Source organism: Carcharodon carcharias, chromosome 21 (genome assembly GCF_017639515.1).
Source record: "Carcharodon carcharias isolate sCarCar2 chromosome 21, sCarCar2.pri, whole genome shotgun sequence".
In the NCBI taxonomy this organism is placed as follows: Eukaryota; Metazoa; Chordata; class Chondrichthyes; order Lamniformes; family Lamnidae; genus Carcharodon; species Carcharodon carcharias.
The window spans coordinates 56,455,645-56,479,874 of record NC_054487.1 but is presented as its reverse complement, the minus strand read 5'-3'; the positions used below and the strand labels follow the sequence as shown (position 1 = coordinate 56,479,874).

At 42.9% G+C, this 24,230-nt stretch overlaps 1 protein-coding gene across 2 annotated transcripts in view; it reads right to left on the bottom strand.

The window, feature by feature from the left end:
- Positions 1 to 24,230, bottom strand: part of met (MET proto-oncogene, receptor tyrosine kinase) — a 144,803-nt gene that overhangs the window by 81,517 nt on the left and 39,056 nt on the right. For both annotated transcript variants that reach the window (XM_041216122.1, XM_041216123.1), the window contains exon 3: positions 4,177 to 4,362. In XM_041216122.1, the coding sequence (XP_041072056.1) occupies positions 4,177 to 4,362 (186 nt within the window). The remainder of the gene's footprint in view (positions 1 to 4,176; positions 4,363 to 24,230) is intronic.

Below are 24,230 nucleotides of genomic sequence, written 5' to 3'. Positions count from 1 at the left end.
GACTTACAGCCTGCACACCTAGCATCACACTGGCACTGAAGTTTATACACCACATTACTCATTTGTGTGGTAGGCAGAATGTCTTTTTGGCTTGACGGCAGCATCCTGTTAGTGGCAAATAACACTCGTGTTGCCACTGCATAGTAGCAGCGTGAAACGGCTAGCTCCAACTGTTGCTCAAATTTTTGAGATACCTTACCCTTCCAAGGTAATTTGACGTAGACTGGACATTTATCAGGGCCAAAAGTGGTGTCTTTAGGCCTGTTCATGAGTTTGAACGATATACAGTGTGAAACGATCTGATCAGGGTAGCCTTTGGTTGTCTTTGGTAAGCCCTATTTTAGCATTGAGCCTGTACAGTGAGCAAATGGCTCGGGCCCTATTTACGAGGTTGCTCATAAGGCCAATCTTATAGCATATGGAACTGTAAGAGTCCCAACGTGTATAATGACCAGTAAAGGTAGGCTTGTGGTGGGCCATGGTAGAGAACCCCCTGGCAGATACCTCAACAAGTACGTCATGGAAAGGGAGTTGATTTGACAACTCCATTTCAAAGGTGAATCTGAGCACAGATCATTTCATGATGTATATTTCGCAAACTCATCGGTCATCACGTTGACCGGTGAGGACAAGGACCGTGCCTGCGGTGATGGTGAAGTTGGCGGCGAACACCCACGTAACGATCCTGCACCAGATTATCCCTCTCTCAACGCAAAGGCGAGTGCTCTCTCTCCTGCTTTTAACTCTGCTGCCATGCACTAATTATCTCTGCTTTGGTTCAAAGAGCTCTGCCAAGTGGTTGAAACCCTCAGCCAGCCAGTCCCTCAGGTCCATCCAGGTCCTCACCTTCAGCCAAGAGGACACCTCCTCTGTTGAAGAGCTGGAAATAAACAGCCTGGAAGATCCATCACAGCGCTTACCCCACACCCTCCACCAGCGTAGAGACATACACCTTGGTGGGACCTAGACCTAGGGCAGGCTTGGGTTTACAATCTGATGGTCACTGCATGGACATGTATCCACAACAGGAGGAGGCAGGTTCAGCTGAGCTCCTTGGCAATCGGAAGACTGCTGGGGAAGAGGCATCTGTCAAGCCCGAGTCAGATGAGCAGCCTCTGGATTAGGCCTTCCAACTCATCGTGGAGAGTCAGCAGAAGGTGGGGGGACATCATGAAGAGCTGTAGGAAGCCCTCAACAGAGTGACACACAAGTCGGAGGAATGCGTCTGCTTGCTCTCTGATGAAGTGGTGCCCACATGTGCACGCATGGAGTTCTCCAAGGGAAGGATGGTGGACGCCATGGAGACATTAGTAGAGCAGAACGCAGAGATGTGTGCAGAGCTTCACTTCATCGCCGTATTCATGGGTGAGTTCCTAGAGTGGCAACATGAGGGGGAAACGGGACACCTTCACGTCCCTCCAGTTGCCCCTTCCCCTCAATGAGTCAAGCCGGACCCCTCAGGCACTCGAAAGGGGAGGAAAAAGCAGCAGCTAAACACCCCTGGGTCATCCACTCAGGAATCTCAGAGGCTGTCTGCTCTCTCCAAGTCCTCTTTGGCTGAGACCCCCTCAACCTCATTCTCTGTTACCCCAGAGGGAGCAGCTGGCCCACAGGAGGATAGCCAAAGCAAGCTGGGGATCTCAAGGCCTCGGTTCTCCAGGGGACATACACCAAAGTCATCAGAGGCAACAGGGTCAACCATTGGACAAGCTATCTCTACCCCTGCTGCGGATGTCAGGGCAGCACTTTAGAAGAAATGGTAGGCCTGGAAAAGTTAAGAAATTCTGATAACAAGTGGTTGAACAGGTGAACACATTTTGTCACTTTATAATCTGAAAATATATTCATTTTCACTGAATAATGTGTAATGTTGTCTTTCAGCTTCATTTACAGGCTCCACAAGCCCTCCCCCGGATCCATTCCCCCCTCCCCTACTACTAGCAGTTCAGCTGCACACAGCCAGACCAGGGGTGAATCTGGAGGGAGAATTGTGTGTGGCAGAGCCTTTTGGAGCCTTGTGCAAGCACTCTCCCATGCATGCGGAGCCTTCATCCTCACACTCATCTCACTGTCCCAAGCATTTTCAATGCTGCCTGCTGGGGTTCTCTTTCAGTCATCCATCTGAGCTGACTGCATCTCCGCCCACCCACTGACTGCACTCCCATGCAGCACCTGTACCCTTCCTGAAAACCCCACCCCCATTCACATTGACCTCTTCCTTCCCATCCCCAGGGTCCATGTTTGCCTCCATGTCCCCACCAACCATCCTCACCGCCCCTTCTGTTGGTGCCGACGTACCCTCACCCTCCCACCCTACCCATTCACTCTGCCCCGTCACACTCACCAATCCCTCCTACCACACCTGCCCTGAGTTCACTCTCCAGCGGGCAATTATTGACTCCACAGATCCCTCCCTTGCATGTTCACCTGGATATTGCACCCCCCAACACCTTCCTTCACCCTTACTCCCTGCTCCCCTGGTACCCTCCTCCCCCTGTACTCACTCCTCCCCTGGACACCCTCTTTCCGCTTCCAAACCTTAATGCCCCTACAATTTCACCCCACCTTCCAACCTCACCCCCACCTGACACCTTTGCCCCCAAATCCCCTTTCCAAACTCAACCACTCCCCCGGTACACCTTCCTCTCCCACTCACACCTAGACCTTCCTCTCCCCCTACCTCGCTTCGCTGATCATCTGTACCAGCCCATGGTGAATTCGTGAGGTTCCACAGCTTCAGCGAAGTTGAAGCTGCTGCGTGGAGACCTCCGAACTGCCGAGAACTGCTTTGCAGCAGAGCCATGTGCATGAGAATCCACTCAGCATGCAATGCACGTGCTCCTCCAGGGTCCGGTAGCTGTAGGACTCCAGCATCTTCTTCCCCTCGGATGGGATGCAAATTGGGTTCATGCCGGCCTCCAGCAGGATTTGCGGTCTGCCACGGTGGACACCATGATGATCCTGCTGTGAGTTCACACCAGCATGAAATGGATTTCTGTCCCTTCCGCCAAATTCTCCCCTCACCCGCCATGACGCTCACTGCCAACAGGAGCAGATGGTTCTGGCCAATGGCAATGGCAAACCACTGCAGTACTTTGCCAAACATAATCATGGATCAATCCAGTAGAAGTCCATGGTTGCCAATGCCCTTTTAGGGCACGGTACCTGAAAGTGTGAGGTTTTCATGGATTTCTTTGTGACTAAAATTAAGGCCATCTACACAGCAGTTGCTCTCTCTACCTTCTTGTACCTCAGCACTAAATTGTAAATTTCTCTCCCAGCTATCCTCATGCTCTCTCTGAGCTCATCTCATCCATGAGACCCACTTCATACTCTCTTGACTCCATTCATACTAAACTACTGACCACCCAATGTCCTTCATAACACCCATACGAGTTGACATTTTAAATGGTTTCTTCTCCTCCAGTATTGCATCCTTCGTTTTTCAAAACACTCATCAGCACCACCTCCTAAAAAAACAAATGGCCCGTAACCTCCTCTGTCCCTGCATTTTACTGTCCAATCTCGATAGCAGTTGACGTAATCCAGCCAGATCTGGTGATAGGTGGCTACACCAATTAAACACTGGGTATGCTCATGTCTGCACTGCTTGGACTTGAAGGAGAAAATATAGGAGCCACAGGGATGGATGAGAGTGAAGGATTTTCTTGGGGCAAGGGTATCAAAGAGTGAATGGTTGAGCAGATGGAAGGATGCAGAAGTATTGTGGCAAATGAAAGATCACAGGCTAGGTAGTTGAGAGTTAGAGATTGCAATTGCATGTGATTTGTGGGAGGTTTTTTTCCAAGTGCAGACAGAGAACGTAGGGGATGAGGGTGTTGGAATAGAAGGTGAGAGGCAGCCCTGTCTGTAATCAAGACAATAGGAGTAAAGAGGCTAAATGAGATGGCATGGGTGTTAATGTGAATAGGAAGGCTTAATTGAAAAAGGAGATTTAGGGAGGTCAGGAAGGCAATACATTCAGAGGAGAGAGAATGAAGGGAGTTGAGATAAAGCCTGATTTCAGTAGGGATGAAGAGTCGCTTAGAGCAGAGATTGAGGGAGGAAAAGAGGGGTGATATCTCATTGAGAAACTCGGGGTGGGGCTTGACAGGCAGAAACTGTGGGTAGAAGAAGAATACAATGGCAAAAGGAATAGCATAATCCAAGGCCTACCTGTATAATACGACCATTAACAGTTCCCAGATTTGCAATAGTTACTTTTCCTTGAGTGAAAACTGCAATTGAAGTTAACAATACATTTCGGAATTGCCCAAGAAACAGGTCCAAACGTTGCACGGGGATTGTCCTTTCCATCTGGAGTCTATCACCTCCACAATATGTCTCCGTAGCTGATGAACTCTACAGGAAGAAAGCAAAGTTCAGAAAGCAATACTCAATTAAGTTTGCAATGGCATTCTTCAAGGTGGCACTTGAAGGGCATTTGTTATTGAAATGTTAGGAAACTAATCAGATATTGGAATTAAAATTAAAAAGTTAGAAACTGTTAAAATAATTTTAAAAATATTTTTCAATTTTTTTTTCTGTTCCCTTCTACAGCCCATTATATGGCTGCCATGACAGAGACCAAAAGATTGTGGGCACCTCCAGTGATCTTCATGTATACAGTACTTTTTTCAACAAATGGAGTGAGCTAGTAAAGAGATAACCATTCTGATTTTACTTCCCATTAGTAAAGTGTGACATCTTGTCCAACAACTCAAGTCTAAATCAAAAACCTGTCTGGAGGACTACCTTGGTATTTCAGTTTGTGGCATGCTGTTGCCAAGGTACCAACACCATCATCAGATTAACACCTCATACTGGCTTTTCAGGAAGCCCTCCTCCTTCAGGTACCATGCCCTAAAAGGGCATTGGCAACCATGGACTTCCATTGGATTGGTCCATGATTATGCTTGGCAAAGTACTGCAGTGGTTTGCCATTGCCTTTTGCAGTATGGCTGACCAGGAAACTCTTCTGCTCTTTACTACCTGCAATCAGCCATATTGGAAGGATTTACAAGGGTGCTATCACTGCGCCATAAGACCTTTCAGGAAGTAAGGTATGTAAGTTCTGAATTCCACCATTGTGCTGATTTTAGACCATACATCAGTGGGCAAGTCATACCATTTATGTAATATATGTGCTTTGATGGATGCCCTGATACCTCAGTACTATTCTCTGGCTGTGAAAGAATATAGGATGAACTTAAGTACAGGAGTAGGTCATTTAGCCCCTCGAGTCTATTCTGCCATTCAATGATATTATACTGATCTGTGACCTAACTCCAGATAGCATGTAAGCATGAGGGACAAGGGGGAGTTAGGCAGATACAATTAGGTGAGGAAAATGGGAGTAGGTTCGAGTGGAGCATGGATTGTTTGGGCTCCTATTAGGGACTTTATCAAATCCTCTCAGGAAGTCCATTAAAATAATATCCATAGCCATTCCCCTGTCTACTAATTTAGTTGCCTCATCAAAAATTCAACAGGGTTCATATTGTATGAAATACATCTGAAACAATATTGCCAAAGATAGGCACAGTTGCAGTAGTCATGGTGCAGGTACAAACCTCCAGGGTTATTAATCAGGGTTATTTGTACAAGCCACATTTGAGGAATGCTGGCTAAATCAGATGCCATTACTCATTGTTTATTTTGCAGATGCTTCAGATTCCAAATTCTACTACAAAGATAAGATTGAATATAGATTATCCATTTGCACTGACCTCTCATGCCATTTCCCTTTAAGGAGCCTGCATTACTCAATTTTATTATTGTCACGCACTGATTATTGGCAATTTTTATTATATTTCTGGCAATAATTACTAAGCGGTCAGCAGAAGCCATTAAAACTGAAATTATCAATTGTAGGGCCATGCATAGGGAAAATTAAACTCACTTAATCTAAGAAAACAGATTGCCCAGAGTGTAATTCTATTATAAGGACCAGGAAGGTTGAGCATTGGTACCTGTGGAATTAGCAGAAATGGTGATGGAATGATACAATTGGTCACCACCTTATGAGAAGGAGCAAGGGAAGGTTGGGGGAGGAGGAGAAAGATAAAAGAAACTGCCAGGGTTCTCATTCCTGATTATTATTGATTGATGCCCACTGGAAAATGCTCTTGTACTAGCCCTGACTAAGGCTGGAATCAAGCACAGCTAAGATACTCCATTGTGAATAGTCCTGCAACACACCACTGGGATTTTCTCAAGGCAGCAAGGATCCCGCAGCTGGGGCCAGAAGCAGGGTGGAGGTGGGGAAACACTGCTTTGGCGGCTGGAGGGACCTGGGGCTGCATTTTACGTGTGACAGCCAACTAAGTGCCTTCCAGTGTCTCGAGAGCTGCCAGCCCAGAGGGTCAGCAGTTCAGCAACCTCAGCCAGGAACAATGGCTGCTGCTGGGACTGCATCTGGAGGAAGAAGCTCCAGAGTTGGATGTGCACCTTCATAACCAGGCAAGTGGGGTCAAAGAGTTCTGGGGCCAATCAGAGCAGGCAGCACTGATGCCATGGGAGCATCTAATGCCCTGGGAAGGCCCCTCCAAGGCCAAAAATGCCCAAAAATGAGGCCTCTCACTCCCCGGAGCCCACAGGGAAGTAAAAATGCTAGCGGGGGCAAGAAGAGGCCCTCAATTGGCCACATAAGTGGCACAAGTGCACTCCGGGTGGGAAGGTCACTGACAAAATAGCATGGCAGCTGTAAGACATCGGACATTTCGTTGATGACCCATTCTATTACTTTACTGATGATGGAGAGTAGACTGATGGGGCGGTAATTGGCTGGGTTGGATTGGTCCTTTTTGTGTACAGGACATACCTGGGCAATTTTCCACATAGCCAGGTAGATGTCAGTGTTGCAGCTGTACTGGAACAGCTTGGCTAGGGGTGCAGCAAGTTCTTGAGTTGTTAGATCTGTTTGAAATCTATCCCATTTAGCACGGTGGTAGTGCCACACAACATGATGGAGGCTATCCTCACCGTGAAGGTAGGACTTCGTCTCCACAATGACTGTGTGGTGGTTACTCCTACCCATACTGTCAAATGCATCTGCGGCAGGCAGGTTGGTGAGGATGAGATTAAGTATGTTTTTCCCTCTTGTTGGTTCCCTCACCACCTGCCACAGACTCAGCCGAGCAGCTACGTCATTTAGGACTCAGCCACCCAGTCAGTAGTGGTGCTACTGAGCCATTCTTGGTGATGGACATTGAAGTCCCCCACCCGGAGTACATTCTGTGCCCTTGCTACCCACAGTACTTCCTGCAAGTGGAGCTCAACATGTAGGAGCACTGATTCATCAGTTGAGGGAGGGTGGTACGTGGTAATCAGCAGGAGTTTTCCTTGCCCACGTTTGACATGATGCCATGAGAGACTTCATGGGGTCTGGAGTCGACGTTTAAGACTCTCAGGGCAACTCCATCCTGACTGTATACCACTGTGCCGCCACCTCTGCTGGGTCTGTGCTGCTGGTGGGACATACCCAGGGTTGGTGATGGTGGTGAGGCATTATCTGTAAGATATGATTCCATGAGGATGACTATGTTAGGCTGTTGCTTGACTAGTCTGTGAGACAGCCCTCCCAATTTTGGAACTAACCTCCAGACATTAGCAAGGAGGACTTTGTAGCATCAACAGGGCTGAGTTTGTGTTGTCCTTTCCAGTGCCTAGGTTGACATTGGGTAGTCTGTCAGGTTTCATTCCTTTTTTGAGACTTTGTAGCAGTTTGATACAATGGAGTGGCTTGTTTGGCCCTTTCAGAGGGCATTTAAGAGTCAACCACATTGCTGTGGGTCTGGAGTCACATGTAGACCAGATCAGGTAAGGACAGCAGATTTCTTTTTCTAAAGGACATTAGTGAACTAGATGGGTTTTTACAACAATCAACAATGGTTTCTTGGTCATCATTAGACTTTTAATTCCAGGTTCTTATTGAATTCAAATTCCACCATATGCCGTGGTGGGATTCGAACCCTGGTCCCCAGAGCATTACACCCTGGGTCTCTGGATTACTAGTCCAGCGACAATACCCTGGTACAAAAACTGGTAAATGCAGAACTTAGTTTCACTGAAAGGAGGAGGAATCAACAATTTAAAAAGAAATGAAAATCCATCTACAGCAGAGTTTCATTTATACTTCCTGCTCCTCTTCAGTCATTAGTTTTCCTTGAATGCCGCTGAGCTCTTTAATAGGAAATCCGGGATATTATGGAACACAGATTTACAGCCTAACATTTGGGAAGAGACTTTGATTTATATAGTGTCTTATGTCTTCATTTAAAAACATCTCGAAGTACTTCTTAAGTGATAAGTTGCTTAGATGTGTGCGGATGGTTATGTAAACTTAATGTGATAGTTGCTTTTGTACATATCAAGATCCCATAAGTAGCACTGAGATCAATGCCCAGCTAATTTGATTTTGTTTTAAACCACAAGTGATACTAGCTGAGGAAGGAACATAGGACAGGCCAGACCAGAGGGAGAAGTCCTGACTCTTCTTCGATTAATGCCATGTGGTTTTCAGCATCCAGCTGAACCATCAAAACAGGCAGACAGGTCTGGGTCATTCAAGGAATGGCACCTTAGATAATACAGAATACCTTAGGACTTGGAATGTGATGTACACAAGTCCTGTGGCAGAGCACAGAAAGTTCTCATCGGGATATGAATTATGTGATACATTATCAAGTCAAGCAGGGACAAATGAAAGAAAATTGATCTCACTGGAGTGACACAACTTAATGGTATTATTATAGCTGTAAAACTATAATGACATTTAAAATACAGAATTTGGTTATAATTATGCACTTGAATTGCTGTGTATTACAGAAAGATTATTGTCAACATCATGTCAGAGAATAAAGATAACCTCGGCTCTTTCTTACCCATTACCAACAGCCTTCCTCAACGATCTTCGCTGTCACCTCCACTTTCACATCAAGAAATACGTGCAAGGAACTTACTGAGCTCTTTGTCGCCAAGATGGACAGAATACATTCAGTTGATCCTACTCCTTTATATCACTTCTCCTTTCCCAGGAATCCAAATTTCCATCCCGTATCTCCCATCACTCTTAATGTTTCAAGTCATCTTGATCTGCAACATTAACTCCTGTTTTTCTCTCACTACAGATGCTGCCTGACCTGCTGAATATCTCCAACACTTTTTGTTTTTCTTTCAGCTTTCTAGAATCCACAGCATTTTGCTTTCGTATTAGTCTCTTTTCACTCTGTTGTGTTACGGACAGAAAAGGCAAACTGAACTTTTTTATCCTCTCACCATCTGAGGTGTTTTCAAAGTGGGCTGTGGTGTGCTCCCCAAACCCTCAGGTTATGTAATCCAAACCTGGGGAGGGGGGGGAGGCGGGGGAATTGTTCCCAAAGTCACATGTTAAAGATCACATGCAGGGGGGAATTTTACAGCCCCATCTTGGTGGGGGCGGGGCCCGAAACTATGGAGAGCCGTTCAAAACTCCATTGACTTTGGCAGGGCTAGGCACTCCTGCTGGCAGGAGGGTCTGTAAAATTCCACTGATATATACAGTAAGGGGGCCAAAGAAGGGAGCTTTTACAACTCTGAATAACAACAGTAAAAGAGCCATAGAAATGAATATTGTGGTTAATCTGATCTCCAAAGTCTGTAAAAGTCAAAGTCCAGAGGGTGTTTCCTTTGTGGTGGAGATCAATCAAGATGAGTACCTGGTTGGCGACAGCATCACAAAAATTCTTGAAATTAATGATGATGCAGCATGATGGGATTTCTGATCTTAGACTGCTTGGCAGGTGACGATTGGAAATTTTAAAAATCAAACAGGCTGCAAGGAGCTGAGAGATGGTGACTAGCTGCTTGGTCAGCTGGGAAATGTGCTGGAGTTCTTTCTGATTGGTGTTAAACCAGCAGACTGAGGGTTTCTCAGTTCTCAAAGGAATATAGAGATTTCAAAATGGTCACTTTAGTCATGTGACTTTCTTTCGCCACAATGATTGCAAAAGGGATGTTTATCTAGTATCTGGGACTGGCTTCGGTTTCAGAAGTGATAATGTCCCAGCCATTAGTTTTTGAAAGAGTTACCATACATGTTCAGGTTCTTGTGTCCAGAAGCCCTTGTCTGCACAGACCCTCTGACTCAACCAGAGGGGTAAGCTTATCAAGATGCAAATGATGTCCATTGTCCCCTCAATGGTGCCCCTTTGAAATGGACCTGGACAGTCCTAGATGCGAGATGGGTCTGTTAATAACTCTGCAGAAATAACAAGTTTCGATCTGCAAGTCCGCTCGTTTCTTGATTATAATGTCCTTACAATTGGGTGTGAGATTCCACAATGATGAGAGGAGGATTCTTTTGTTCTTGTAACACTGATTGGAAGCTTCCGGATCAATGACCCAACCCTGTGGTCATGTGATTTGTCATAGCAACTCCACTTTTAAAAAATAGCAAAAAAAACCCCAATAAAATCTGATGTACGCAGTCTGGATTTCTTTCATGTCTTATTGACAGAATAATTATTTCACTGCCATCTTTCCCCATGTTCTCTCTGAGGTCACCTCATCCATGGGACCCATCTTCTACTTCTTGGACTCCATTCGCAATGAACAGCCAATTAAACGTATTTCCTTCCTTGTCTCCTTTCCACTTCAAAACAGCTATCATCATCATCTCCTCAAAAAACCCACATTTGTGTATTAAAACTACTCCCCTAACTCTAACCTCACTTTCCTTTCCAAAGTCCTTTAAAATTTTATTGCCTTCCAGATCAGGGCCAACTCTCACACAATTCTCTGTTTGAATCCCTCCAAATAGATTTCTGCCCTTCCTGCAGCATTAAAATGGCCATAACCAAAGTCCCAAAAACATTTCTGTGACATGGCACATTATCCCTTCTAATCATTAAAATGGCCATAATTTACTATCCTTCTTCAACACTGCTCCTTTGTTGTTCACCTTTGTGGGACCTTGCTTGGTTCTGCTCTTAGCCATTTGATCAGAGCCTGAACATCCCCAGCAATTGCTTCACTCCCCACCCTTGCAACATCACCCTGGGGGTCTCCCACAGATCCACCCTTGACCTTCTCCTCCTCCTCATCTACATGCTGTCACTCATCCTCAACCATCCTCCACATGTATCCTAATAACATTCAACTCTATATCTCTCACCATTTCTCTCCCCCTCTCTATCTAACTATCTGGACCTTGCCACTCCGTTGCTTCTGTTTGTCTAATATCCAGTAATGGAGGAGCAGCTACTTCCACCAACTAAAGCATTGAGAAGACTGAAGTCATGTTCAGCCCTGCAACAAAATCCAAAGCCTATATCCTGGTCATCAACTCTAGCTCTCTCCTGGCTGTTGTTTCCGGCTGCACTAGACTTTTCACAGCACTGGCATTTTATACACCCTAGTGCTGAACTTGTGACCCAATACCCTCTCCATTTCAAAGGCCACATACCTCCCTCTCTATAATTCACACACCTCCATCGCTGCTGTTTAAATATTCAGCCATATCTTTGTCCCTTCCAGACTCAATTACTCCAATGCTTTCCTGACCACCAACCCCCCCAACCCCACTCACCCCCATGCCTTATTACCTATTATCTTCAGTTCATCCATACATCAACTGTCCATATTTTATCCAACACCAATTCCAGTTTGCTCACCACCCCTGCTTTCACTGATGTACAATGGCTTCCTGTTCTCTAGTGCTTCAAGTTGAAGATTCTTATCATTATGTTTAAATCCTTCCACAACATTTTCCTTCTATATTTCCATAATCCATTCCAGTATTATGACCTCACCCACCAAAATCTTAATGTTTCCATAAATTGGATGCTTTGTTTGTTTTGCAACTTCACACACATTTTTTCTCCTTTGGGGAAGAGTGGAGAAGTGTTAGAAGGGTTAGAAGGCTGATTATCAGCCAGTTTGAACCACATCTTGAATGCTCCTTCCATGGTCCACAAGTCCTGAAATGGGACTTGACCCCAGAACTTCTATATTAGAGGCAGGGGAACTACCTTCTGAGTTGCAAGACCTCCCTATAATGGATGTATTGATGGCTAATTTCAGGGTCAACATCCTGCACTCCACAATCGCTTGAACGTTGACTGACCCAATATTATGTTGGGCCATTTTCAGTTGCTTCTGGTACACACCGAAATCAGAAAATAGGCCCCTTTACACATACAGAGGATATAACTCCAGTTTTAGAACCGCTGTCCTAAATTGGGTTGTGCAGTGCAGGCAACTTCCAGCAGGATTTTTCAGCAACTGCTGTGGCCTATGCAGCAGATGCCATCAAAAGGTTATTCTTTTTGAAGACCTTCTGTTGTCATCAGGGAGCAGGGGTTCGCCATAGTCTGCCTGAGGGTCATGATCGGCTCTCCTGTTCACATCACCTGCTACGAATAACTTGAGGGCTACTGCTGATGAGGCAGGTGGCCAGAAATTGGATATAGTAGTTGAGAAAGCTACTTCTGGACATGACAGGAGCAAGCAGCTTGCTCAAATTAGGCAAGTAAAGCTTGAGGCCTACTCATACTTGAGACCAAATCGCAATTGGAAATGGGATAGTGATAATAAAGTAGCTGCTTGTCAGTGGATCATTGGAAATCTTGAACTTTGAACGACTTATTTATTCAGACAAAAAAAAATAAACAGATAATGTTAATAATTGTCTATGTTTGAAACAAGGAAAACTTAAATTATAAACCAAGTCACAGTGTTGTTTTCTGTGCCCTGGTTTAAATCTGACATTTTGTTTTACTACATTAATTAAGTGCAGGGATGAAATTCAAGCCTGCTATATTAGTCAATCACCTGCATAAAAATTGCTCTGAGCTAAATACATGATCTAGATTACAACTGTAATCACCAACATGTGAATCTTGAAGGGGAATCTAGAAGGAATGATCCCTGGAAAATTATAACATTTTAAATTAAAGTAGTGTTTTTGGTTGATTTTAGTTAATGATTGGTAGATTTTTAATTTCTAAACAAATAGAAAAGAATTTTAACATTTACATTTGTCCATAGTCAGATCAACCCAGATTACCACCTTTCCAAATGCGATCTGGATAATCATTCTCTCACCTAAAGGCACTCTTTCCCTCCAATTCCCCCTGCTCAGAGAGGCTTTTCTACTCTTATATTTCAACATTCATTGAGAAATTCCCCCCTCGAGCTTCCTTCCTGTCCACTGATTTAATCTTCCCCAATATCCCTCTCTCCCAAGTACACTGATATAATTTTGTTCCCCTGTATCTCCTGCCTCTCAGTTCACATGGACACTATCCCCGAGTTATTTTATATTGATCGCAGTCTGTGTGCAGCAGGTACCTGACACTGCTGTTTCACTCTGTTGCAGGCAGGAATCCCTGCTTCAGGAATGCAGTTCTGGGAATTCATGCTTGCAGCCCACAGCACAGAGTTTGCTCCCCGAATGAAGCAGTAGCAACTAGTACTAGAACTAGTAATGAGAAAAGGTTCAGAAAGCAGAACAGCAGTTTAGCTAGATCCCTTGAGGGAGCCAATCAGTTGTTGCAGAACAAGTTCACCCTAGGGATAAAAAATATGCATGTTTGCTTAAGGTGTATTCATGTTGCTTTGCTCTGTTCACATTCATTGCTGTCAATAAATGAATGTTCTCCATTTTCCTTTCAATATTGTCTCATGTTTAATAATGAAAAGGCTGTCAAATTTACCTTTGAACTTTAAGGGGTAAATTTTCAGGCCTCCCACCCAGCAGAAACAGAAATCCTGAAAATACTGGACAATAATATGCATAGGACTCCGCTCCTCATTCTTGGATTGAACTGGGCAAAGTGTGCACTGTGCAAAGTCCAACTGGTTTCAGTTGGTAGCACTCTTGCCTCTGAGTCACGAGGCTCTGGGTTCAAGTCCCACTCCAGGACTGGAGCACAAAAACCAAGGCTGACACTCTGTACAGTACTAAGGGAGTGCTGCACTATTGGAGATGCTGTCTTTTGGATGAGATGTTAAACCGAATCCCCTCCTTCCCGTTTGGGTGGATACACAAGCTCTCATGGCACTACTTTGAAGAAGAGCAGTGGAGTTATCCTGGTGTCCTGGCCAATATTTATCTCTGCATCAACATCACAAAAACAAATAATCTGGCCATTATCACACTGCTGTTTGTGAGAGTTCGCTGTATGCAAATTGGCTGTACATTTCCTGCATTACAACAGTGACTACACTTCAAAGTACTTCATTGGCTGTTAAGTGCTTTGAGATGTCCGATGGTCGTGAAAAGTGCCATATTAATGCAAGTTTTTCTTCCTTTCAAAGAAGCCCTGGAATGGTTAAGATTCACATCCTGTTTTGAGCACTGGGTCTCTGCTGCTAGCCTCGCAAGTTCAAAGATCTACACCTGGATCTTTCCATCTACCGCTTCTAAAAAAAAAAATCTGATTCTGCTGTACACATCCTCTGACCAGGGTTTACCAACTAACTCATTTGGAACTATATTGCATCATATTTTAGCTCTTGAACTATTATTAGGAAAAAAATATAAGACCAGGTTGAAAAAGAATTAAACCATTAGCCTGTGCCACCTGTATTACAATTTGTGCTTAGCATTGCGCTAGTTTTCGAATTTTTTTTTACATGTTGCCACTCAAACTAATTTGCATCAGCACAAATGTAAAATATTCCATGTGAGACAGCACAAACCGGAGGTAGTTGAGAATGGCGTCTTTGAAAGAAAGAAGGAGAGACTTGCATTTATTTGGTGTTTTTCATGACTAATAGGCATCTCAAAGTGCTTTGCAACCAATGAAATGCTTTTGGAGTGTTGTCACTGTGGTAATATAGGAAATGCGGCAGCCAATCTGCACAGTTTTAGAAGCCCTCTCTGCCTGTATGGACACAGCTGTAACTACAGGCAGTCCTTTGGAGAGATCTCCCCCTTCCACAATGGTGGCCCAGCTGCTCAAATTTAATTTTTACTTTAAATTTGAAAGATTTGGGGTGTGTTCTCTCTCACTTACCTTTGAAAGGCCAGGTCCTGCTCCTTCTGAGCAGCTTTGAAAGCCCACCCACCGTCCATAATTGGATCCAATCCCATCCTCTGGCCGTTAATTGGCTGATTCAGGGAAAATCACAGTAGAATGATTGTTCCTCACAAAGCATGGGCTTCAAACCCAAATTCGAGCCTGTCCGTAGGATCCTGAAAGCTGTGGTAAAAGTTCTGCGTTTAATTTTAAGAGCCTCCTTGAAGGCCCAACAATGGGACGCAATTAGATCGCCATGGTGATTAATTTGGTCTGAGGAAATGGACAGCTTCCAACACAATGTTTTTGAAAGCAGCACAAAAGCTCACAAAAACTCTACTTGTGTTGCATGTAACATGTATTTGAAATCTTTAATCTTTTGCACTGGCTTGGCCAACTTCAGGAAAATTATGCTAGAAAAACCAGCACAACCTTAACGGTCACTTCTGCAGTACTGTTGTTTGTTTGGTATCAACCAATTTTGAATTGTCCCCAGGTATAGATAAACTTTTACCGTGGCAAATTGTATAATGAATTTCACGTACAAAAGAAAACACAGTATATTAATTTTGAGTTTAGTGAGGAATCCTTACTGGAACTGACCAGCCAATAATGAACTGTACTTAAAAATTCTGATGAAGAGTCACATGGACTCGAAACATTAACTCTGTCTTTCTCTCCACAGATGCTGTCAGACCTGCTGAGTTTTTCCAGCAATGTCTGTGCTTGTGTTTTGGTTCATACTTAAAAGTGTCTGGCCACTTGCTAAAACAACTGAAGTACTGTACAGAAGCTTAAATGGTATTTGCATAAAGAAAACAGAAATCTTGGCATAGGCTAGAAATCATAATTAGCAACGATTAAAAACAAATAAACATACACACTCAGAATCATATGCTTCTTACGAACTGCAGCCTTTTTATAGTTTAAACTTCTCAGGGGACACTTGCTGTCAGCTGCATTTTACACCACACAATTCTGAAACAAAGTCTTTTTTATGAAACCTGTTGAACCACAGTCTCCTTCCTATCTTGCTGAACCACAGCATTATCCACTGATATAATGAAACCAATAGATGAGATTCTTGTTCAGTTTTGAGCAATTGTGTGGTGAGAATCATTGCTGCAGGCTAATAATGTTGCAAGCTAATAATGTCACTTGACAAGCTACAGCTTTACATGAGTAGCAATTTAAATAGATATCTTTATACAAAGTTTCAGGTAGTGTTGATTTCTGAGCAGCCACAAGCATGGCTACGGTGACACCATTTTAGCCACATGCACTAAATTTAGCAGAAATGCCTTATACTCAACGCAGGTCAATGTATTTCACATACTCATTTAAATAAAAAACTTCCATCTCATTCAGCGCCGCACATCTCAGTGCAACCTCTGGGGGAGAAAACTGCGCTGTGTCACTTCTAATGGTGCCACATAGACTATGTTGACTCCCGGGGGCAGGCAGCATCACAAGCTGCTGTTTGCACAGCCCATATGGGTTTCACTGAGAAAACCCACTGGGGCCATGAAGCTACTGACCAGCAGGTCTGTTTGTACCTGAGGAATTGACATAGTTTGCATAGCACCTCTTTTTGCATATGTGAACAGATTTCTCCCTACTACGTTTTTGTCCAGTGATACTTTAACTGCATCATGGTGATTGCTGGGCAGCGCACCAGACATGCCTCTGTGCCCCATCAGAAAATTGAATATTGCGTGCCCTAATTAATTGCCCTGTTGGAGCTGCTTGTTATTGGATTGGGTTTTTTCTGATGGCCTTATTATGGTCAGATTGACCACAGTGGCAGCTTCCCTCTCCAAAGCTGTTTGACATTTCCATGCTTGTGAAGTCTGGCATTTTCACCCATGTGACACATCATAATAGCAGATAGCCAGAAAGCGGTAACCAAAAAGGGAAAGCAAGGCCAACAATCAGAAACACTTGTACGCTCTGCTTTTTGTCATATCGGCAAAGAGCCATTGGTTCAGTTCTGGGAACTCCACCCCGATTTTTAAAGAGGCAGGCCAATTAACGGCAGTGAGCAGGCTCGCCATCCAATCAGGGATGACAGCGAGCTCCGGAAGCTGGAGGGCCAATAGGAGGTTGTGTTTTATTCTCTGCGCTGTTTGTATAAAACATTTGACTTAACATTTTACAGCCTAATTCTTGACATTTATTTAGTAAGACATATAGAAACCACAATCAATTACAAGTCACTGGCACAAAAACTGGATAGAAATAAAAGCAAAAATGTGCTGAATTGCCTTTAAGCACTCTGAGTCAGTATCTGTCCATCCAATCAAATTTACCTCAGTTTGGAGATAATTCTGAACATGAAATAAATGATTCTGACTTCAGTCAGCAGCACGGACTGCAAGCCTCTTCATGCCACTCATTCTACTGTGCATTTTATACCAAGATAGGTTTTTATGTTTTATGAGATACACCCCAATAATTGCAGTGGTGAATTTGTTGCCACATACATCATTAGCCACTTTTCTTCTTCCCTTCTCCAACTGCTAATGTACCATTGGAATATTCAGGTGCTTTGTGGCCTTAGTACCAAATGCATGGTTTGTTATATGAAACACTCAGCCTGATTCCTTCCTCTAAAATGATCTTTCAATATTGGCATATTATGAGATCAGGGAAACTGGAAGAATGGGTTTCCTGAATGTCCTGTAGTTTTTAAACTGTAGGGCTCCTTTAAAATTTTCTGCCCGGTTGCTGCCATGGGCAGCCTGAATGAGAGGCTGTTCGCCACCTTACTTCACAAGGCTGCAGTTAATAAGAGCAGGTGGGTCTAATGTTGGAGTGAGAGAGATCGTGTGCTGATTGCTGGGCATTGATGGTCAAGGGGATAGATGGTGGCGGGGGTGGGGAAGAGGAAAGCAAGTGGATCATGTGGGGATGAGTGTTTACTGAGCAGTTTTGTTGGCTAGAGAGGAAACATTCTTTCTCCTCCTGGTCCATAACCAGTGTAACAAAGGCACTTTGTTTTTCAGCCCTTCTTGGCTTCTTGCCAAATTTCTCGAGGCCTGGGAAACCTTGAAATGAGTTAAAAATACAATAACACTAAAAATGAAGGCAGACAGCCTCATTATAATATTTAAATGACCCCAACCCTCTTTCCCTCAAGCAGATTAATTGTTCACCCTTTGTTCACCTCCATTAAACCCAGAAATGGGCAGAATTAGAATGGTATGGGTTCCTGTTTCTGATGATAGCTTTGAATTTTTTAATTGATATCCATTTATAAGGTTTAAAGTTAAAAGCACCAAATGGCATTTTGGAGGTTGATAAACCAGCCAACCGACATAAATAAAATGGTTGTAACACATTGTATTAGCATAAGACACAAAGGCAACCCTATCAATATTATAACATTCATACCACTTGGGCATTATTTGCTCTTCCACTCATATTGAATAAACTACAGCTTTATTTCACCAATTTTTGAAATTACTGCCTTCTGATTGGGTAAAAATTGAGGGCATTTGAATGATATTAACAAATAGAAACATAGAAATGGAGGAACATAAGGAGTCATATAGTCCCTTGAGTCTGTTCTATCATTCAATGAGACCATGGCTGATCTGTAACCAAACTCCATATACCTGCTTTTGTCTCATATCCCTTAATGTCTTTGGATTTCAAAAGTCGATCATGAAAGAAAGTCAATGGCCTTTTGGCTGCGCTGCCAAATCTACAGCAATGGGTCCCACCATGACATGGCCAGAAAATCCCAGCCTATGTCTCCTACTCCATGACTCCCCAACCAGCGGAAATCCATCCTATCTGTTCCCCTTAACACCTTGCAAACTTTGAGCAAATTAGCCCTAACCTTCTAAATTCCAGGGAACACAAACGTAGTTTTGGTAATCTCTCCCCATAACTTAACCCTTGGAGTCCAGGTATCATTGTGGTGAATCTATGTTGCACTCCCTACAAGGTCAATATATCCTTCCTAAGGTGTGGTGTCTACCACTGCTCACAATACTCCAGGTGTGGTCTAACATGGGCTTTGTATAGCTGAAGCATGGCTTCTAACTCCTTGCATCTAGATATAAAAGCCAGCATTCCATTAGCCTTTTTGATTATTTTCTGTACCTGTTCATGACAGTTCAATGATTTATGTATCTGCGACCCCAAATCTCTTTGGACCTCCACTGTTTGTAGCCTTTCACCATTTAGAAAGTACTTTGTTTTATCCTTTTCAAACCCAAAATGGATGATCTCACATTTGTCTATATTGGAATCCATTTGCCATTTTTTTGCACATTCATTCATATGATCTCTTTGTCATTTTATCCTTCCATCTACATTGCTTACAATACCACTTTATCTTTATGTCATTGACAAACATGGATATGTGGTTTTCTGTCCCATCACCTAATAAATCTGTTGAGTAGTTAAGGCTCCACCACATATCCTGTAACACACCAAAAGTTATATTGTGCAAATTAGAATACCTGCCATTATCCCTACTCTCTGTCTCCTGTCACTCAGGCAATTTTCTAACCAGCTCAATACTTGCCTTCAATTCCATGAGCTTCAACTTTAGGTAACAGTCTCTTATGTTGCACTTTATAAAATGCCTTCTGGAAGTCCATGTAAATAACATTCACAGTCCACTACTTCAGCCACCTCTCAAAAATTCAATCAGCTTCGTCAGGCATGACTTGCCTTTCAAAGTCACACATATGCACACAGACACACAACAGGGAATATCAGTTAAACACACAGTTCCATGCTGCAGAGGCCATGGAGAGATATCTACAAGCTGAAACAGTGATGCATGAAAGCTAAAAAGGTCAGAGAAAGCAACAGCTAGTTGATCAAACATGACAGGAACAAACTGAATGGTAAACATTAACAATCATTCTTAATGCACTGGGGCCAGATGATAGCAAGCCAACTAAAGGTCTCATCCTTCAAACCAATCTGTTCCCACCACTTTACAGATAGTGCATCTGTTAATTTTCAATAATAATGGAGCACTTATAATTATCTGTTTGCAAAACAAATGTTGTATTCAGAGCTGATGTCTTGACTGCAGACAGATGGGAACAAATAACCTAATTGATCTTATTTTCCTGTTAACCCAGAATCACACCAGTGTTACTGCTGCACCAGTCAACCATCTCCGAATGGGAATGGTAGCATAGTGGTTACCTTACAGGCCTGATGATCCAGGGGTCTGGACTAATGCCCTGGGTTTCCTCTCAGGCTTGCGAAACACGAGTTAGGCCTTTTCCCGACTTCTGAAACCTGAGCCCACCCCCGAATCCCATTTCCACAATATTTTTGTCTCTGAGAGACATGAGCAGGGAGGGGTTGGATTTTGCGAGCTGTGATGCAGTGTGGGATGATTGCAAGTGTGGAGGTGGGCTGGTTAGAAGGCTTGTCTAGGTTCTCCAGGACAGCAGCCCAGCTCCCAACCTGCCCCCTGAATCTCATGAACCTCACCTTTCTCATCCCCCCACTCACCACCATGCCCCGTCCATGCCCTCTAAAAACCTTCATGCCCACTCATATCCCTTATGCCCCCTCATATCCCCATGCAAACCTATGCCCCGTCCATGCCCCTCATAGACCTATGGCTCCTCCATTCCCTTCATATCCCCATGCCATCCCATTGTCAGCTCATATCCCCCATGCACTGTCCATAGTCACTCACCCAGTATTTACTATATATAGTGCTCAGGAGCCGGGCAATAATTGCAGTGGGAATTTTTGCAGATGAAAAAAATTAAAACTGTAACAATCTAAAAAACTCTCATTCAAATATCTGACATTGATACGGAAAAGAAAAAAAATTGTGGTCCTATAGAAAAAAGTTAAATGACTTTAAGTGACCATTAAGTTATGTAAACAAACAGTTATTCAGAAATCAGACCAAAGGCAGATATTGTTATTATAACCTCTTAAAACTGTCAATCACTCCCCTGACCAATTGTGTCAACAGACCACCTAAGATCAGTGCTCACGGCTTTTGAAACTCAGCCAATCATTCATAACGGCTACAGCTATTAAAATATTAACTTGCAGCTCCAGGCCCTGAAACTGAAAGGCAGATAGTGTTCCATTTCAGTGCAAATTGCCTGTCAGATTAATTTTTTTAACTCACAGTTCAAAATATAACAGGAAAGTTTCCCAGCACATTTTTCTACAGTTTTGAATGCAAGGTGGCACTTTCTCCAATGGGAAAAGTACTCTAATGCATCTCAGTTGGTCAATGTAATGGTCAACTTACCTTTATAGGACAGAGCCCTATGGTCAATCATTGCACTAAAATATCAATATTACAATATCTAATAGTGACACTTGAAGGTGTTAAAACATTTAACACTTAGCTGTCAGAGTGTTCCTGACTTCTCAGCTGGCTTCCTCTGCTAGTCACAAACTCTCAAACCTAGCAAGGCTTTTTTAGGGCTTCCAAAATTCACACTAGCACATAAAAATAGTGGGGGGGAAGTAAATTCAAATTTCTTACAGTCCTCACAAAGGTGACCCCAGCCTCAGAAGAGGTTCATGTGGGATTTGCACTCAAGGCCTTCCCAAACCACGAAGAAGCCACACAAAACTAGGTTGTGAAGGCACTTCAAATTAGAATTTGCAGCCAAATCCTAAAGTTTTTACTTTTTTGACCCCATTCCTGCCTCCAACAGGAGACCTAAATCTGGTCCGTCAATTCAAATCCCACCACAGCAACTAAGGAATTTATATACAGTGCATTAAATAAATCTGGAAATAAAAAGCTAGTATCAGCAACGGTGACCATGTAACAACAGGATTCTTGTAAAAATTCACCTGGTTCACTAATGTTCTTTAGGAAAGGCAATCTGCCATCCTTACCCAGTGGCCTCTATTAGACCCACCGCAATGTGGTTGACTCTTAACTGCCCTCTGAAAAAGCAAACCACTCCGCTGTTCAGAAGGTGGCTCACCACTACCTTCTCAAGGCCAATTAGAGATGGGCAACAAATGTTGGCTTTACGAGTGACTCCCAGGATGGATATAAAAAAGATACAGTCCAGCTTTAGTGTACTAAGCCTAAACTCAGCACGCCCCCACTAATGCTTAAACAAAATCTTACAATGGAGTTCTGAAAAAGTTAAAAATACTTTTTAATCATCTTAAATCATTGAAGTTTTTTAGATCTAAAATTAATAGTAAAAATGCTCTCTGTTAAGAACATCAATTTTTCCTTACACAATACATGTGGATGTTGCTTCATTTGGACCATCATAGTCGAGACAAATCAATACCAACCATTACCAGACACTAATCTGAGCTCATAAGGGACATGGTCTATCACAATGTAAGTGCCATTACAGGCAGAAATCAATTTGCTATGTCAATTTGTGTAATGAAACAAAGAGATATGGATATACTCACAGACTTAATGAATTCAATGTCCACATTATGTTTCTTCAAAAAATTTAAAGGATTTTCATCAATACTTTAAAAAAAATGCTAGTGCTTACATTCTGTATAAAATACTCATGCTCTGTCTAAGCTGCAGTAAGAAATAAAACTTGGACAAGTTTATTCTACAAAAGATGGAACACAAGATAACATTTATCCATATCCGTTTAAATAAATCAGGAAATAGAGCCAAGTTTCCCAAGAAATTACAGCTATTTAAAGTAAAATCAATTGTCTGCTGAGAGCAATATTACAATCAAACAATTCTTTTGGATCAATTATATTATATGCAAAATAAGGTGGCTCTGCCATACAGTTTAGGATTTCTTTAAACTTTTATGGAAACTGCCATGTTAAACTTTTCATGGACTGCTAACAACCGACAATCCTTTGAACACGGCCAATTAAAGAAATGCAGATCTGTGTGGAATTCAGAGGAAAGACTCAAACCTGAATCCATACTGACATCAGTTGATAAATGCATGCAATTCTAACAAAACTCATAAATAGAACCTCCAAAGTGGTGCAGCAGAATGCAGTGAGCTTGTATTCACAATGAATGGATTGTAATTACTCACTCACCAGGACTAGCCACAGTCCCACTGCTGAATGCATTTGTCTCACCCTTGTTGGTATCATTGGAAAGCTGTGATATGTTCTCTTTCAAAATTTGCATGTGCCCACAGAGACTATACAAGGCAACTTTTCAGTAAATGTCTGTGCAATATTTAGAAGTAGAATACGGGGAAAAAGGCTGGTACAAAATGCTCAGTAATTTGAGTATAAATTTAGAGTTTGGTATAACTCAGTTTAAAAATTGCTTGCCAAAATTGTCACCCATCTATGGATGCCTAAACCAGACTACAAGTATATTTAGATCACCCTGTCCTTTTAAGAATTTCTGTAATATGTTGTAGTATTGTCAGGAAAACATCAGTAGCACTAATGGATTATGTTTATTGATATTTTAGTAAAACTGCCGATATTGTTTCACATAGGAGACTGGTACACAACACTGCAAGGCACAGCATAGGTGCAGTGCTGCTGAAATGTTGGATCAATAAAAAGCTGAAGAAGAGAAACCAAAAGGGTAGTTGTACATGGAGGTGGAAGACATAGAAAGAGGTAATTAGTCAGATGCCTCAGGGATCAATGCAGAGGCTGCTGCTGTTTACAAATGTACAGAAATGACATGGTATTTGGATGAAAGCAAAACTCTCCAAGTTTTCAGACGGCTCCAAAATGGAAGGGAACTGAATACAGTCAGGAATCGGCTGATCAAATGCAAAGGGACCTGGCTAGATTGAGAAGCTAGGCTGATATGTGTCAGATATTAAGGAAAGAAAAGGACTTGCATCAATAGAGCCCTTTTCATGACCTCAAGACGCCCCAAAGCACTTTACAGCTAAAGAGATACTTTTGAAAAGTAGTCACTGTGGCAATGTAGGGAAATGTGGCAGCCAATTTGCAGACAGCCATATGCCACAAAGAGGCAATGTTCAGATCATTTTATTTTTCTGGTGACAGTTGCAAATTAAGCAATCGGTGAGGATATTGGGAGAACTCCCCGGCTCGTCTCTGATTAGTGCAATTGGATTTTTTACATCCACCTGTGGAGGGCAGGGGTCTTGGTTGAAAGTCTTATGTGAAAGGCGCTATCACTGAGAGTAAAGAAAGTGGGAACTATGTTTCAGCATCACACTGAAGTGTCACCCTGGATTATATACTCAAATCACTGGAATGGGACTTGAATCCATGGCCTTCTGACTCAAGAGATAAGCAAACTATTACTGA